At 40.8% G+C, this 17,091-nt stretch overlaps 1 protein-coding gene across 2 annotated transcripts in view; it reads right to left on the minus strand.

Moving 5' to 3' along the window:
• cfap74 (cilia and flagella associated protein 74) overlaps positions 1-17,091 on the minus strand; it is a 220,211-nt gene that overhangs the window by 12,364 nt on the left and 190,756 nt on the right. For both annotated transcript variants that reach the window (XM_043676312.1, XM_043676311.1), the window contains 4 exons: positions 12,430-12,549; positions 7,870-8,022; positions 5,164-5,293; positions 4,392-4,546 (listed from right to left, as the gene is read on the minus strand). In XM_043676312.1, the coding sequence (XP_043532247.1) occupies positions 4,392-4,546; positions 5,164-5,293; positions 7,870-8,022; positions 12,430-12,549 (558 nt within the window). The remainder of the gene's footprint in view (positions 1-4,391; positions 4,547-5,163; positions 5,294-7,869; positions 8,023-12,429; positions 12,550-17,091) is intronic.

Genomic DNA, 17,091 nt, shown 5'->3' on the forward strand with positions numbered 1-17,091 from the left:
CAGAGGAGGTTCACAGGAATAAAGGGTTTGTCATATGAGGATTGGTTGAGGACTCTGGGTCTGTACTTGATGGAGTTTAGAAGGAGGTGTGGGGATCTGATTAAACTTACAGAATCCGAAAGGGCTAGACAGAGTGGACATGGAGATGTTTCCATGAGTAGGACACAAGAATCAGAATGAAGGAATGACCCTTTAGAACTGAGTTGAGGATGATTTTCTTCAACCAGAGTGGTCTGAATCGTTGGAACTCATTGTTGCAGAAAGCTATGGAGGCCAAATCATTAAGAGTATTTAAGATCAAGATAGATATGTCCTTGATTAATAAAAGGATCAAGGGTTATGGGTAGAAGGCAGAGGAACAGGGTTGAGAAACATCAGCCATAATGGAATGACAAAGCAGGCTCGATCAGCTGAAATAGCTGAATTCTGCTCCTGTATCTTATGATATTATGATTCAGTTTCACAGCAACCCTTATGCATCTGTAACAAAGCATGTCATGATGAGGTGACCGTTGGTTTCTTTGCACACTTACTTTAGAATTTAAAATCACTTTTATCAGTAATTTTTCACTCACTATATTTCTGGAGTCTTGTTACTTATGTAGATTTTTGATAAGATGGCCAGAATAAACAACTTTCTAGACTCATACATGTTAACAGCACAGAAGGAGGCCATTCAATCCATTGATTACAAAGATCCAACTACATTCAACCCATTTTCCAGCTGTTGGTCCGTAGACCTGGAGCTTATGGCAATGCAAGTGACTACCTAAATAATGCTCAAATGTTATGAGAGATTCTGACTCGACCATCCTTTCATCCAGTGAGCTGCAGACTCCCAAACACCCTCTGAGTGAAATAAAATCTCAACTCTCCTCTTAGCCTCTTAACTTTTACCTTAATTCAATGCCCCCTGGTTATTGATGCCTCTACTAATGGAATAAAGTACCTTGTTACCCACTCAACCTATGCCTCTCATAATGTTACGCCTCTATCAACCTGTGCTGCCAACCTGTTCTAAGGAAAACAACCCCAGGCTATCCAATTGTTCCTTACATCACAGATCCTTCAAACCGGGCAGCAACCTGGTAAATCTGCACCCTCTTTCACAAAATTATATCTTTCCTGTTATGTAGTGACCAGCACAGCACACAATATTGTCTAATTAGCATTTCTTACTTCTCACTAACTGCTGTGATGAACCACTTAGACATTATTAAGTTCTCTGTCTCGTCTTTGTTTGTGACGGAGCAAAGATTCTACGATTCTCTGATTCTGATAAAGATATTGTTTTAAACTTACATTTTTAAGAATGCTAATTTCACAAATTACAAAGTAGTAACATTGATTTATATTAACTTAAGAATCTTCTAATCTCTATCCTTCAATTTTACATTGTAAACCACTCCCAGTGTTTTCACCTATCTCATGCTCGCTGGCTTGTCTTCCACACTTTCCTTGATAGTTCAATCCACTTCAGTACCATCTTCATATAACCCTGATTTTAAATGTCCAGCATTGATTGGACCTGTTAAACTTTCATCATTTCAAAAATTACTGACTATGACACCATTCCTTTTGTTATATCAAGAACCCACTTGAAGATATTACAAACTTAAAAATGTTTTGAACTGGTTTTGAGATGGCTAACAATATACCATATGACTTTAGTAATATCACCTTTAAACAGTTCTGAAAATCAATCAAATGCCTAAATCATAGGCACATGTGGAATTCACAGATCTTTATTAAGATTTGTAGGTGCTGATGTTTCCTTTGTTAAGGGTAGACTGTTGACAAAACAAGATGGTCACAACTCTGTCCGGTTGCCTTTCAACTTCACCCTAAGCCAGACAGACAGTTGAAACGCAATGCCATTTCATGAAAGGTAATGAAAGCGTTATGTGAGTTGTGTGGGGTCACTAAGTTACAAAGACCCCAGCTGTCTCAAGGTGTAAAAGGCTGCAACACAGGACGTGTAAACCCAACCACATTAGCTGTTCTTGGAAGAAGGACTTTGTACTTTAAATGGATTACTTGGTTAAAATGTCTACATTTATGAACTGCCTCTTAAGCAATAACAGTAGATGCTATTCTGTCAAAACGCTATGTAGAACACCATCCAAAAATACACTCAACAAGCCGCAAGACAACAATGCAGCCAAATTAAAATAGCTAAGGTGGGAGAAAGATTTTCCTGTTGGACTGAAGGGTCTGTTTCCATGCTGTACACCTCTATGATTCTATCACTTTCAGTTTTGCCTGAGAGTGGATCTCCTGGCAATTCAACTGTATGTAGCCTCACAGCTTACTAAGAATCTGGTGTGAGACAAGGCCTGCACTACTAAAGCATCAATTCATCTTAGAAAACTAAAGGCTTACAATAAAAGGTATTGCAATAACATCAGACAGTAATCGTTTTTAAACTTCAGTACCTATTCTATGTTCATGATAGTATGTGGGAGACCACATGTAAATAATCCTCTTTGTTTTAGATTTAGGAGAGCTTGTTGGAAATTATTTCAAGTCGGACTAACTGCTCTGAGAATAGAAACTACATTAACTTCACACGTAATATACTTTAAACATGGATATTAAGAAAACAAAAATAAATCTGTCTATGATTGGTAAATTGTTTGTTTGGTTGAAATGTATAGCTTGGTTCCTGTCTCAAACGAGGAAACACCCAACCAAACTATCAAGTCTCGGGCAAGATTGTTTTTAAATCCAGGATGTATTTTCACCATCTTGATAAGCAGGACAATATCAACCTTTCATTGACATGTCTGCTTTAAGAATTGTATTGTCTCCAAGGTAAGATGGGAGTTCTTTTTATACTTGTTCATAGGACGTGGCTGTCACTGGTAGACCAGCATTTATTGCCCATCCCAAAATCAATGACATTGCTGTGGGTCTGGAGTCACAAGTAGGCCAGACCAGTAAGACTCTCCTTCCCAAAGGACATTAGTGAACCAGGTGATTTTTTACAACAATGAGCAGTGATTACAATTAGGCTAGCTTTTTAATTTCAGGCTTTCTTAAATTAATGCATTCAAATTTTAACATCTGTCATGGTGGGATTTGAAACCATGTTCCCAGGGTATTAACCTGGGTACCGGATTGCTCACGCAGTGATATTATCATTATGCCATCACCTCCCCTTATGCTACACAATAATGCTACAAAAGCTTTACAAGATACAATGTTGGTAGGGAGAAAGTGAGGTCTGCAGATGCTGGAGATCAGAGATGGAAATGTGTTGCTGGAAAAGCGCAGCAGGTCAGGCAGCATCTAGGGAACAGGAGAATCGACGTTTCGGGCATTAGCCCTTCTTCAGGAATGAGGAAAGTTGGTCCAGCAGGCTAAGATAAAAGATAGGGAGGAGGGACTTGGGGGAGGGGCGTCGGAAATGTGATAGGTGGAAAAAGGTCAAGGTGAGGGTGATAGGACAGATTGGGGTGGGGGCGGAGAGGTCGGGAAGAAGATCTCAGGTTAGGAAGGCGGTGCTGAATTTGATGGATTTGACTGAGACAGGGTGGGGGGAGGGGGAAATGAGGAAACTGGTGAAATCCGAGTTCATCCCTTGTGGTTGGAGGGTTCCCAGTCGGAAGATGAGGCGTTCTTCCTCCAACCGTCGTTTTGTTGTGGTCTGACGTTGGAGGAGTCCAAAGACCTGCATATCTTGGTGGAGTGGGAGGGGGAATTGAAATGTTGAGCTACATGGTGGTTGGGTTGGTTGGTCCGGGTGTCCCAGAGGTGTTCTCTGAAACGCTCCGCAAGTAGGCGGCCTTTCTCCCCAATATAGAGGAGGCCACATTGGGTGCAAAGGATGCAATAGATGATATGTGTGGAGGTACAGGTGAATCTGTGGCGGATATGGAAGTTTCCTTTGGGGCCTTGGAGGGAGGTGAGGGGGGAGGTGTGGGCGCAAGTCTTGCACCTCCTGCGGTTGCAGGGGAAGGTGCCGGGAGTGGAGGTTGGGTTGGTGGGGGGTGTGGATCTGACAAGGGAGTCACGGAGGGAGTGGTCTTTGCGGAATGCTGATAGGGGAGGGGAGGGAAATATATCCTTGGTGGTGGGGTCTGTTTGGAGGTGGCGGAAATGGCGGCGGATGATGCGCTGTATCCTTGGTGGAGTGGGAGGGGGAATTGAAATGTTGGTAGTTAAGTTTATTTTAATCTATGAGTGTGGAGTGTCGCAGTTGAACCTGCTTTTGTCCACAACATTTTCCAGCACAGGTCAATTGACAACAAAGTCATAAGGAATGTTAAGCCAATGTTTCAATGATAGAAACAAAATCTATGCAAATGAGTACAAGAATGCAACCATAGTACAGTAAAGGTAATTGTAAATTGAAAAGTTTTCAGGAGATAGAGGTGCTAATCTGTTACCTTATCAAACAGCTCCACTTGCATGCCATCTGAGTAGTACATACTTTCATGATCAGGACTGAATGTAATTTCAAATTCTTGACTCTGCATTGGTCCAATGGACCCTTTAATAGGAGTGACACTGAAGACACTTTGATCCCCATAATTTTGAGTACCTGTCAAAATGTAAAAATAATGAAATAAAATGATATATCTTTAATTCATGTTTGGTTACTTTTACTCTTGACCTCTCCCTAAAATCTCAATTCTTTCACTAGGAATCCTGAGAGTTTTTAAATATTACTCAACTTCATAAAACAGCCAGCAGGTGCTGACCAAATCATAACAAGGAAGGTGCTATAATAATGGGCAATGTTTTCCATTTCTCAGACTGCCGACTGCTAACCAGCAATGTTGCCACAAATCTACATATCTAGACATTGAGGAGAAAGTGAGGTCTGCAGATGCTGGAGATCAGAGCTGAAAATGTGTTGCTGGAAAAGCGCAGCAGGTCAGGCAGCATCCAGGGAACAGGAGAATCGACGTTTCGGGCATAAGCCCTTCTTCAGGAATGCTAGACATTGGGTGAGCACATAAAAAATGGAATCTCAGGTAAAGTAAAATATGCCAGCAGGTGCTTACATAACTCTAACTCACCAATGCATTTCTGTCTTCAGGAGAGAAAGTCAGTGAAGATGCAGTAAAATTTGTTGGATTAAACTATTAGAATTGTCTGGCTATAAAATTGCTGGATTGAAAATGGTTTCAAATAATTAAGAGAATCAGACCTTACCCACTAACGAACCAGATGTTCCGTCAGGTGCCAAGAATTCTGGCAGCACCTGTTTTTCTCTGTGTTTGCTGTAAGACAGACTGTCCAGCTTCACACTGAACATGACATTAAGGATTGTGGCATTTTCCAGCTGTCAAAATAGTGTATTAATAAAGTTCAGCTAAATTGAAAACAAGGATTTTTAGACAGCATTTCCAACATAAATTAGCATGTGAATTTTTTCTGTAGTTTTCAATGAATGGACTGTAAATGGGTTTTGATTATTTGTCTTCAGGTAGCTTCAATGACTTGGTGTACCACCAGATTAATTAAAGCATCCTGACGCATCTACTTAGGTTAGTCAAACGTTTTGGGCATTCTTTTTTAGATAGACCAGTAGAAAATGGGGGAGATACTAAACGAGTATTTTGCATCAGTATTTACTGTGGAAAAGGAAATGGAAGTTATAGAATGAGGGAAATAGATGTGGACCCAGAACCAATCCTTGTGGCACTCTACAGGTCACAGGGCTCCAGTCTGAAAAACAACTCTCCACCACCACTCTCTGTCTTCTACCTTTGAGCCAGTTCTGTATCGAAATGGCTAGTTCTCCCTTTATTCCGTGAGATCTAACCTTGCTAACCAGTCTCCCGTGAAGGATGTTGCCAGGGTTGGAGGATTTCAGCTATAGGAAGAGGCTGAACAGGCTGGGGCTATTTTCCCTCGAGATTCGGAGGCTGAGGGATGACCTTATAGAGGTTTACAAAATCATGAGGGGCATAGATAGGATAAATAGACAAAATCTTTTTCCTGGTTTGGGGGAGTTCAGAACTGGAGGGCATAAGTTTAGGGTGAGAGGGGAAAGATATAAAAGAGACCTAAGGAGCAACATAGAAGGTGGTACGTGTATAGAATGAGCTGCCAGAGGAAGTGGTGGAGGCTGGTACAATTGCAACATTTAAAAGGCATTTGGATGGGTATATGAATAGGAAGGGTTTGGAGGGATATGGGCCAGGTGCTGGCAGGTGGGACAAGATTGGGTTGGGATATTTGGTCGGCATGGACGGGTTTCCATGCAGTACATCTCTATGGCTCTATGACTTAATTTATGTTAAATCAGTAAACTCTTTGAGAATAAATTTGTACTCATGTAACAGAATTTAATAATGAGCAATCGCATAAGTAAGAATGTCTGTGTCTTTGGGACTTTATAATGTGATGGAATAAATGGTCAAACTAACATCAGAATTTAATAATTTGGATGGAATACAAATTCTTTAAATTAATCCTAACATTTCACATTATAATTACTCTAACTTTGCTGCAATTTGTAAAGAAAACAAAACTGATAAAGTTCATGATAGAGACACTAATGTATTGCTTGGGTTCTGGGCATGGATAAATGAGTTCTGTAGGGAAAACTGATTAAGTGCAATAGTAAAAATAATATGATTTGCAGTAAAATAAACAATTAGCATTGAATACAAAAAATTAGTTTGTGAATTATTTATATTTAACAAAATATAGTTATTACCATATATTAATTTGTAAACTTTGTTGTGCAATCTTAGCAGGACTTATACACTTAATGGTAAGGTCTTAGGTAGTGTTGCTGAAAGAGACCTTGGAGTGCAGATTCATAGCTCCTTAAAAGTGGAGTTGTAGGTAGATAGGATAGTGAAGAAGGCATTTCGTATGCTTCCTTTTATTGGTCAGAGTACTGAGTACAGGAGTTGGGAGGTCATGTTGGGGCTGGACAGGACATTGGTTAGGCCACTGTTGGAATATTGCATGCAATTCTGGTCTCTTTCTTATCGGAAAAATGTTGTGAAACTTGAAAGGGTTCAGAAAAGAGTTATAAAGGTGTTGCCAGGGTTGGAGGATTTGAGCTATAGGGAGAGGTTGAACGGGCTAAGGCTGTTTTCCCTGGAACGCCGGAGGCTAAGGGGTGACCTTATAGAGGTTTACAAAATCATGAGGGGCATAGATAGGATAAATAGACAAAGTCTTTTCCCTGGGGTGGGGAAGTCCAGAACTAGAGGGCATAGATTTAGGGTAGAGGGGAAAGATATAAAAGAGACCTAAGGGGCAACTTTTTCCACACAGAAGGTAGTACGTATATAGAATGAGCTGCCAGAGGAAGTGGTGGAGACTGGTACAATTGCAACATTTAAAAGGCATTTAGATGTGTATATGAATAGGAAGGGTTTGGAGGGATATGGGCCGGGTGCTGGCAGGTGGGACTAGATTGGGTTTGGGATATCTGGTCGGCATGGACGGGGTTGGGCCGAAGGGTCTGTTTCCATGCTGTATATCTCTATGACTCTATGTAATGATGTATTTCTGAAACTTTAATTACAAAATGTACCGTTGACCTAATGATGAGATTATTTAATGAGCAGCCGAATCAGACAGCCTACCAAGGTACTGTATTTGGCTCTCAATCTGGGCTCTGCTGACTGATGTTAATTGCTTTAGGGGCTTACAATTATTTTTTGTGACATGGATAAGGGAGGGAGAAATCAGTCAGATTACCTGTACAGTATATGATCATTATCTTTAGACAGCCTTGCTTGAAGTGCAAGTTTATAGACATAAGGTGAGAGATGAATTGTTATTCAGTGTCAAGCATCATGGACCATATATCAGCAAAAATTAACACCTTCAAGAGAGAAAGGAAGAATCTGGTGAGTGAAGATGGAAATAAGCAGCATTGGTGTCAGCTACCTGAAATGTCACTGCTCTGCTTTGATTTGCAAGAACATATCCCACATCCAATACGTTTTCTACAGAACATGTCACTGATGGGTCGATACCACATCCAGTCAGGATTAGAGAAAGATTTCCTTTAACACTGCGGATTTCCAAAGGTTCATAGTACTGTGAAAAGACGATGGATTATTGGGGTTCAGTAAATACAGATAATTCACTCTCTAACTTTATCCTGGCATTTGCTAAACACTACACTACAATGAAAATATACTTATAACAATTATTACATAATAGACAGGATGGGTAGTCATGATAAATAACATCTCAGCAAGGAGCTATGCAAGTTATACTCTGCTTATAGATTTTAGTTATAATGTTCTATTACTTATATTGCTCTTACATTACTGTACTCTTCCAGAGTTTTAGAATATAAAAATAGAAGAATGTAAGAAATTGGAGTAGACCATTCAGCTGTCAGGACTGCTTTATCAATCAGTATAATCATGATTCATCTAATTGTGGCCTCAACTTCACATTTCTATCTGTTCCCCATTTACTCTGACTCCCTTATAGGTCAACACACTGCCAGCTTAGGCTTGATTATGTTCAATGGTGCAGTCTCTACTGCTCTTTGAGGAAGACAGTTCTGAAGATGAACTTGTAGGTTCATAAATGTTTACATACAGGAGGAGGCCATTCAACCTATCATGACTGCACCAGTCAATACACATCTGGCCACATTAATATTGTTTTCCAGCTTTTGGCCCATTGCCCTGGAGGCTATGGCAACGCAAGTAAATATCCACATATTGCTGAAATTTTATGGCAGTGAGTACCAGATTCCCAGCATCCTCTGAGTGAAACAAAATTGCAAATCTCCTCTTATCCTTTTACCTCTTAACTAAAACCAACGTCGATGGTTATTTACTCCACTACTATTGGAAAAAAAGTACCTTCAATCTCCTCATAATCTTAGGCACATCCATCAGGTTCCTTCTTAACCTTCATTGCTCCAAGGAATCAACCACAGCATATCCAATGTTTCCTCATACCTCAGACCCTCATCACAAATCGCCTCTTCACCTTCTCTAGTGTAGTTTTTCTTTCCTGTCATGTGGTATCTAGAACCCCATGCAACATTGCAAGTGTGGTCCAAACAGCATTTTATACTATTCACCAATTGCTGTGATGAGCCACGAAAATTATCCTGTACTTTATTATGTTCTGTTTTCAATCTTTGTTTATGATAGAAAATCACAAAGGTATTGTTTGAAACGTACATTCCTAACATGCTTATTTCACAAATTATGAAGTTGTAACATTGCCATTTATATTATCAGTAAGAATCTTCTAGTTTATCTCCTTCAATTTTACCTTTGTAAAATATGTCAGTGGTTTTATCTATCTCATGCTAGCTGGCTTGTCTAACACCCTTTACTTAACTATTTCAATCCACTTCAGTACCATCTTCATTTAACTCATTTTAAATGTTAAGCAGCTGATTGGACTTGTTAGATTTTCATAACTTCACAAATAACTGACTGTGACGCCACTTCTTTTGCCAAGTACATGCTTGAAGGTATTGCAAATTTAAAAATGTTTAGAAATGGATATAGCTTTTTTTAGCAATATCACCTCTAAACAGACTTGAAAATAAATCAAATACCTAATTAAAATATGGGCAATCACAGCCACATGTGAAATGGTTAAGGTCCTTTGTTAAGGGCAGACTGGTCGACAAGGCGAGATGATCACATCTCTGTCGATTTGCCTTTCTGCTTCACCTTGAACCGGAAGGACATTGAAACAATGTCTTTTCATGAAAGATAACAAAAAGTGTGATGTGAGTGGAATAGGGTCACTAAAGATCCTGGTTGTCTCAAAATTCCAAAAGTGTTATAGGCTACACCAAATGTTATGCAATTGTCTGAGACAACCACCCTTTCAGGCAGTGAGCTGCAGACTGCCTGTCCTCAGTTATGGATATGCGCACCGAGGTCCCTCTGATCTTCAATACTTCCCAGGGGCTGGGTAAATTTCTAGTTGTTGTGGTTGGTGACACTAGGGTGAAACATTGGGGTGGCTGTGCTTGTGTAGGGTCCCTACCTTCTGTTAGGTAGGTGCAATTCTGGAACAGCAATTTTGGGTTTGTCTAAATCTCCTTTTACACCAAAAGTTAGCTGCATTTTAACACACTAATTCACAATAATGAGATGGAATTAAACCATGACACGATTCCAAGAGTTTCTCGTCAGGAAAGTGATCTGTGTTCCCATCATTATAATGTGGTAATAAAGTAGCCAGGTACATAATGCTAGGCTGATAGGAAACCAGAATCATAGTAATGCAGAAAGAGTCCATTCAGCCCATCAAGTCTGCACTGACTCGCTGAACAGCATCCCACCCTATCACTGTAACCGTGCATTTCCAAGGTTAATCCACCTAGCCTGCACATCCTTGGATAATACAACAGGGCAATTTAGCATGGCCAATTTCCTGTAACCTCCACATCTTTGGACTGTGGGACAAAACCCATGCAGACATGGGAGAACATGCAAACCACACACAGACAGTCACCCGAGGGTGGAATCGAACTCATGTCCTGGCACTGTGAGACAGAAATACTAACCACTGAACCACCGTGCTTTTAATGAAGCCCAACTATATTTTTATTTGGAGCTAATCTGAAATTCAGCTTTGCAGCTTACAAGTAAATTTTCCAATGATTTTTTTGACCGAAAGATTTTGTTTACTACTGCCTGATTTAAATATCTGAATATGCGAATTGCTCTTTATGCATTTTGTGAAGCAGGAAGCAGCAGGATACAGGGAGGAATTAATTGCGTGCAATGGGCAGGAAATTTCCACCTCCATTGGCATCCGCCTCATTATCCAGGGCTCAAACGATTGAAATGATCATTCTTCAAGGGAATACTGGAAGTCATACAAAGAAGGAACTAAAAACTTCATAAAATTTATACTTTTGTGAAACTGGAGAGCATGAGAATGCAACATCCAGTAACGGATAAATTCTGCGGAGATGCTGCCAGCCCTGGTCTCTTCTCCATCCCTTGGCCCTTTTCTTCAGGTTTCTGCTTTGCCACCTTGCTTCCCAACTGCAGGCCAATTACATGGCAAAGCTGGCCAGAATTTATCAAGGAAGCAGCATCAGTGTCTGCTCCCAGTGAAATTGGTTTGGATTTCTGGCAGACCCAGACTAGGTGCTGAAGAATCACTCTGCCTATTGCTGTGCCTTTTGGGCATCATTCTTCAACCCCATGAATTCACCGGCAGTGAACAAAAAGCATTTGCTTCATCCAAGTGCTCTTGAATTGCGCGACAATGCTTTACATTTCCCACTGTGTGGGTGGAATTTAATGCCTCTTCAGTCAGTTTAGATCTGGGGAGGTATTTAATCAAGTGAGGATGGGGGCAGGGGGGAATCCCACTGTCTTCCTTCCTCCATCTGATAAGTGCTGGGCGGGATGCTTTCCTACCCAGATGCTAACTGAGACCCCTACATAAGCAATTAACATTTCCTACGGTCTCATCCCACTGCATTGATATTCATCCATCGAGAAGCAAGGGAATTGCCACCAGGAAACCACAAAGGGAGCAAGGGCATTCAGTGACTGATTGAGGAACTTGGTATTGAGAAGTGGAGAGGTCTGTCACTGAAGAAAACACCTCCTATCTTCCCTACTACCCCCATCTACAGAACCCCACACAAAATTCCCATCCCATCCCATCTGAAATAACTGCACGGAGGCTCGTATCCCTTCACCAAGTCACCTTTATTTACATGATGTGGAAGTGCTGGTGTTGGACTGGGGTGGACAAAGTCAAAAATCACACAACACTGGGTTATAGTCCAACAGGTTTATTTGAAACACAAGCTCTTGGAGCCTCAATTCTTCTTCTGATAGCTAGCATGAAAAGGAGCTGAGCTCTGAAAGCTTGTGTTTTCAAATAAACCTGTTGGACACACCAAGTGCACACTACACTGGCTGTGACCAACCAGCTTAGAGTCCATCCATGAAGTCAAGAAACTCCTGAATCTCAGGTTTATATCTGTTAACAACCCCTATCAATGATCCATAGTCAATAAGATCCTCCTGGTTCCAATCAATACACCACCCTTATGCACCTTTGCCCTGGGGTCTCCCATTGACTGTGGGTATCGCTGGGTGCATTACTGCCAGTGATCACCATTGCGAATGGTACTGATGGACAATAGAGAGCTTCCAGTGTCTGGCTGGGGGCAGGATTTATGTTCTGAGGGGTGGGGTCCATAATCTTGCAAAGAAGCCAGTGGTTATGACAGGCCTTCTCCATTGCAGGTAATGTAGGGCTCTCACAGTGCCCAAATTAAAATCTGCCCAATATGTATGTGTGCATTTTCACAAGCAGTATTCAATGTGAGTGGCAGGTTTCAATGGGAGTGGTACTGCACTAAATATCAGCACCATGTTGTGTCACTGTTATTGTGAAATGAAAACAAACAGAAAGATTACAATTCCTTGTTTTGTACATTGGACATAACATGAATAAATTAAAGAAAATAAACTGCATTACCATTTTGCTCTTTGCTGGCGTGAAGGAAAAAATGAGATTGTGAGTTGCTCCTGGTTGGAGGGATCGAAGAGAATTTAATAATTCGAAGGGTCCACAAGGATCCAGAACAGATGATTTCAGCTGTAACATTGTTAGTCAAGGATTGATTTGGATAAGACTACAGAAAACTAAAGGCATGGAGTTAAATGAACCCAATGGCATTTAATTTGCTTGTTCTGCTAAGTATACAGTGCTACATATTTAATTGAAATCTGTAAGATAAATAATATATAAAGACGAGACATTGATTAATAAATCCTTTAAACCATTTAGGAGAGTGAATAGAATGTGGAACTTGCTATCAAATGAAGTAGTTGAGATAAATGGAATATATACCTTTAAGAAGAAGTTAAAGAAGCAAACAAGGAAGAAATGAACAGAAGAATGAATGAATTAGCTCAAATGAATACAGTGAAATGTTTATAAGCCCCCACTTAGATACAGTAGTACCTCAGTACAATCCTTTGTTATAGCGAAAAGAGGAAAAAAAAGATACATTACAGAAACACACAGTATAACAAGAAGCAAAGTTAGAATGTATGGATAGGGTTAGATGATGTGGGGTAGGGAGAAGGTGACGTGGAACATAGGAATCAAAACTAAATGACCAGTTTACATGCTGTGAATACTATGCAATTCAACAAAATAACCATATTTTTATTTTGAACCCTTCCTTTGAATTTCTGGGTTGTGCATTGTACTATTAGAGTCAAAAGACTGGCTGCTCTACACGCAGTACCTTCTGTTCTCTCTTTGGAGAAGAAGCTTGGCAACACCCCAGTACGAGTGGTAACATCAATAAATTCATAATAAAGAGGGCCAGGCTAATGCTGCTGGTGGAGTTTATAGTTAATTTATAAAATATGTTTTTATTTGAAAGACTAGAAAGTCTGCAGTACTGAGTACAGTGGGTTCTTTCTTGATTATATGTTTTATTGAGATCTGACGCTTTATTAAACTTTAAAAATATAAACCATAAGTACTAAGTTAGCCCGGAGCACTGTTTTTTAGAGCAAATAGACAGTGCTATTTTCTGGGTCTGTAGATTGTGAGGGAGCAAAGATGGCTTGTAGTAGAGTGATATGCTCTTCCTGTTGGGCGTGACAGTTTACATATTACTGATGACTGATGATTATGTCTGTAGGAAGTGTCTATGGTTGCAAATCCTATCAGATCACATGGATCTGTTGGAGCAACAGTTAGAAGCAATGAGGAATTTACAAGAGCTAGGGGGTGTGATGGATGGCAGTTACAGGAAGGGAGAACAGCTGCAGTTAAAGTCAGGTAGATGGTTTAACTCCAGGAAAGATAGGAGGAGTAGGCAGGTAGTGCAGGAATCTTTTGTGCCTATGCCCATCTCAAACAAGTTTGCAGATTTGGAAAATGTAGGGGGTGATGGACTCTGAGAGGAACGTAGCATGAACAGCCAAGTTTCTGGTATCAAGACAGGATCTAATGTAATGAGGGGTACGTCGGTTTCCAAGCAATCAATTGTGATGGGGGGACTCTCTAGTCAGAGGCACGGACAGATGATTCTGCAGCCAACAGCGAAAAATCAGAATGGTGTGTTTCCTCCATGGTGGCAGATCAAGGATATCTCAGACAGAATGCAGAATATTCTTAAAAGGGAGCGGGACCAGCAGGAAGTCATTGTACACATTGCAACCAATGACATAGGAAGGGAAAAGGATGAGATTCTGATGGGAGAATAGAGAGAGTTAGGTAGGAATTTAAAAAGGAGGTCCTTGAGGGTAGTAATATCTGGATTACTTCCGGTGCTACGAGTTATTGAGGGCAGAAATAGGAGGATAGAGCAGATGAGTGCATGGCTGAGGAGCTGGTGTATGGCAGGAAGATTCACATTTTTGGATCAATGGAAGCTGTTTTGGGGTAGAAGTGACCTGTACAAGAAGGATGGATTGCATCTAAATTGGAAGGAGATTTGCTCGAGCTGCTCAGGAGGATTTAAACTAATAAGGTGGGGGAGGTGGGACCCAGGGAAATAGTGAGGAAAGAGATCAATCTGAGACTGGTACAGTTGGGAAAGGGATTGAGTCAAACAGTCAGAGCAGGAAGGACAAAATCAGAGAACAAGGTAGGACTGATAAATTAAACTGTATTTACTTCAATGCAAGAGGCCTAACAGGGAGGCAGATGAACTCAGGGCATGGTTAGGAAGATGGGACTGGGATATCATAGCAATCACAGAAACATGGCTCAGGGATGGACAGGACTGACAGCTTAATGTTCCAGGATATAAGTGCGATAGGAAGGATAGAAAGGGAGGCAGGGGGGCAAAAAGGGGACATGAGATAGCTTTGGCAAATAGGGTTAAGGAGAATCCAAAGGGTTTTTATAAATACGTTAAGGATAAAAGGGTAACTATGGAGAGAATAGGGCCCCTCAAAGATCAGCAAGGCAGCCTTTGAGTGGAGCCACAGGAGATGGGGGAGATACTAAACAAGTATTTTGCATCAATATTTACTGTGGAAAAGGACATGGAAAATATGTGGGAAAATAGATGGTGACATCTTGAAAAATGTCTAAATTACAGAGGAGGAGGTGCTGAATGTCTTGAAATGCGTAAAGGTGGATAAATAGCCAGGACCTAATCAGGTGTATCCTAGAACTCTGTGGGGAGTAGTGATTGCTGGCCCCCTTGCTGAGACATTTGTGTCATTGATAGTCACAAGTGAGGTGCTGGAAGACTGGAGGTTGGCTAACGTGGTGCCACTATTTAAGAAAGTTGATAAGGAAAAGCCAGGGAACTACAGATCGGTGAGCTTGACATCAGTGGTGGACAAGTTGTTGGAGGGAATCCTGAGAGATAGGATTTACATGTATTTGTAAAAACAAGGACAGATTTGGGATAGTCAGCTTGGCTTTGTGCGTGGGAAATGATGTCTCTCAAACTTGATTGACGTCTTTGAAGAAATAACAAAGAGGGCAGAACGGTGGCTGTGATCTATATGGATTTCAGTGAGGTGTTCGACAAGATTCCTCATGGGAGAGTGGATAGCAAGGTTAGATCTCATGGAATACAGAGAGGAGGGTTGCTTTTCAGACTGGAGGCCTGTGACCAGTGGCTTGCCACAAGGATTGTTGCTGGGTCCACTACTTTTCTTCATTTATATAAATGATTTGGATGTGAACAGAGGAGGTATAGTTAGTAAGTTTGCAATAAGACACCAAAATTGAAAGTGTAGTGGGCAACGAAGAAGGTTACCTCAGAGTAGAACAAGATCTTGATCAGATGGGTCAATGGGCTGAGTAGTAGATGGAGTTTAATTTAGATAAATGCAAAGTACTGCATTTTAGAAAATGGAATCAGAGTAGGACTTAGTGGTAAGGTCCTGGGGAGTGTTGCTGAACAAAGCGACCTTGGAGTGCAGGCTCATAGTTCCTTGAAAGTACAGTTGCAAATAAATAAGTTAATGAAGAAAGCGTTTGGTACGCTTTCCTTTATTTGTCAGACCATTGAGTATATGAGTTGGGAGGTCATGTTGCGGCTGTATAGGACATTTGTTAGGTCACTTTTGGAATATTGCCTGCAATTCTGGTCTCCTTCTTATCAGAAAGATGTTGTGATATTTGAAAGGGTCCAGAAAAGATTTACAAGAATTTTGCCAGGGTTGTAGCATTTCAGGTATAGGCTGAAATAAGGTGGGGCTGTTTTCTTTAGAGCATTGGAGGCTGAGGGATGGCCTTACAGAGGTTTATACCTTGCAGGGATGACCGTGGAGGAACAATGGCGGATATTTCTGTGTATAATGCAGAAGTTGCAGGATCAGTTCATTCCAAAAAGGAAGAAAGATCCTAGGAGGAGGCATGGGTGGCCGTGGCTGATGAGGGAAGTTAAAAAACATATAAAGTTAAAAGAGAAAAAATATAACAAAGCAAAGTGGGAAAACAGAGGACTGGGAAGCTTTTAAAGAACAGAGGATTACTAAGAAGGAAATACGCAGAGAAAAAATGAGGTACAAAGGTAAACTGGCCAATAATATAAAGGAGGATAGTAAAAGTTTTTTTTAGGTATGTGAAAGGCAAAAAAATGATTAAGACTAAAATTGGGCCCTTGAAGACAGAAACAGGGGAATATATTACAGGGAACAAAGAAATGGCAGAAAAATTGAATTGGTACTTCAGATCTGTGTTCACTGGGGAAGACACAAGCAATCTCCCTGAGGTAACAGTGGCTGAAGGATCTGAACTTAAGGGAATTTATATTTGCCAGGAATTCCTGTTGGAGAGATTGTTAGGTCTGAAGGTTGATAAGTCCCCGGGGCCTGATGGTCTACATCCCAGGGTACTGAAGGAGGTGGCTTGAGAAATCGTGGATGCATTGGTGATTATTTTCCAGAATTTGATAGATTCAGGATCAGTTCCTGCGGATTGGAGTGTGGCTAATGTTCTACCACTTTTTAAGAAAGGTGGGAGAGAGAAAGCAGGAAATTATAGACCAGTTAGTCTGACCTCAGTGGTGGGAAAGATCCTGGAGTCTATTATAAAGGATGAAATTACGACACTTCTGGATAGTAGTAACAGGATAGGTCAGAGTCAGCATGAATTTATGAAGGGGAAATCATGCTTGACTAATCTTCTGGAATTTTTTGAGGATGTAAC

Source organism: Chiloscyllium plagiosum, chromosome 34, assembly GCF_004010195.1.
Source record: "Chiloscyllium plagiosum isolate BGI_BamShark_2017 chromosome 34, ASM401019v2, whole genome shotgun sequence".
Classification (NCBI taxonomy): Eukaryota; Metazoa; Chordata; class Chondrichthyes; order Orectolobiformes; family Hemiscylliidae; genus Chiloscyllium; species Chiloscyllium plagiosum.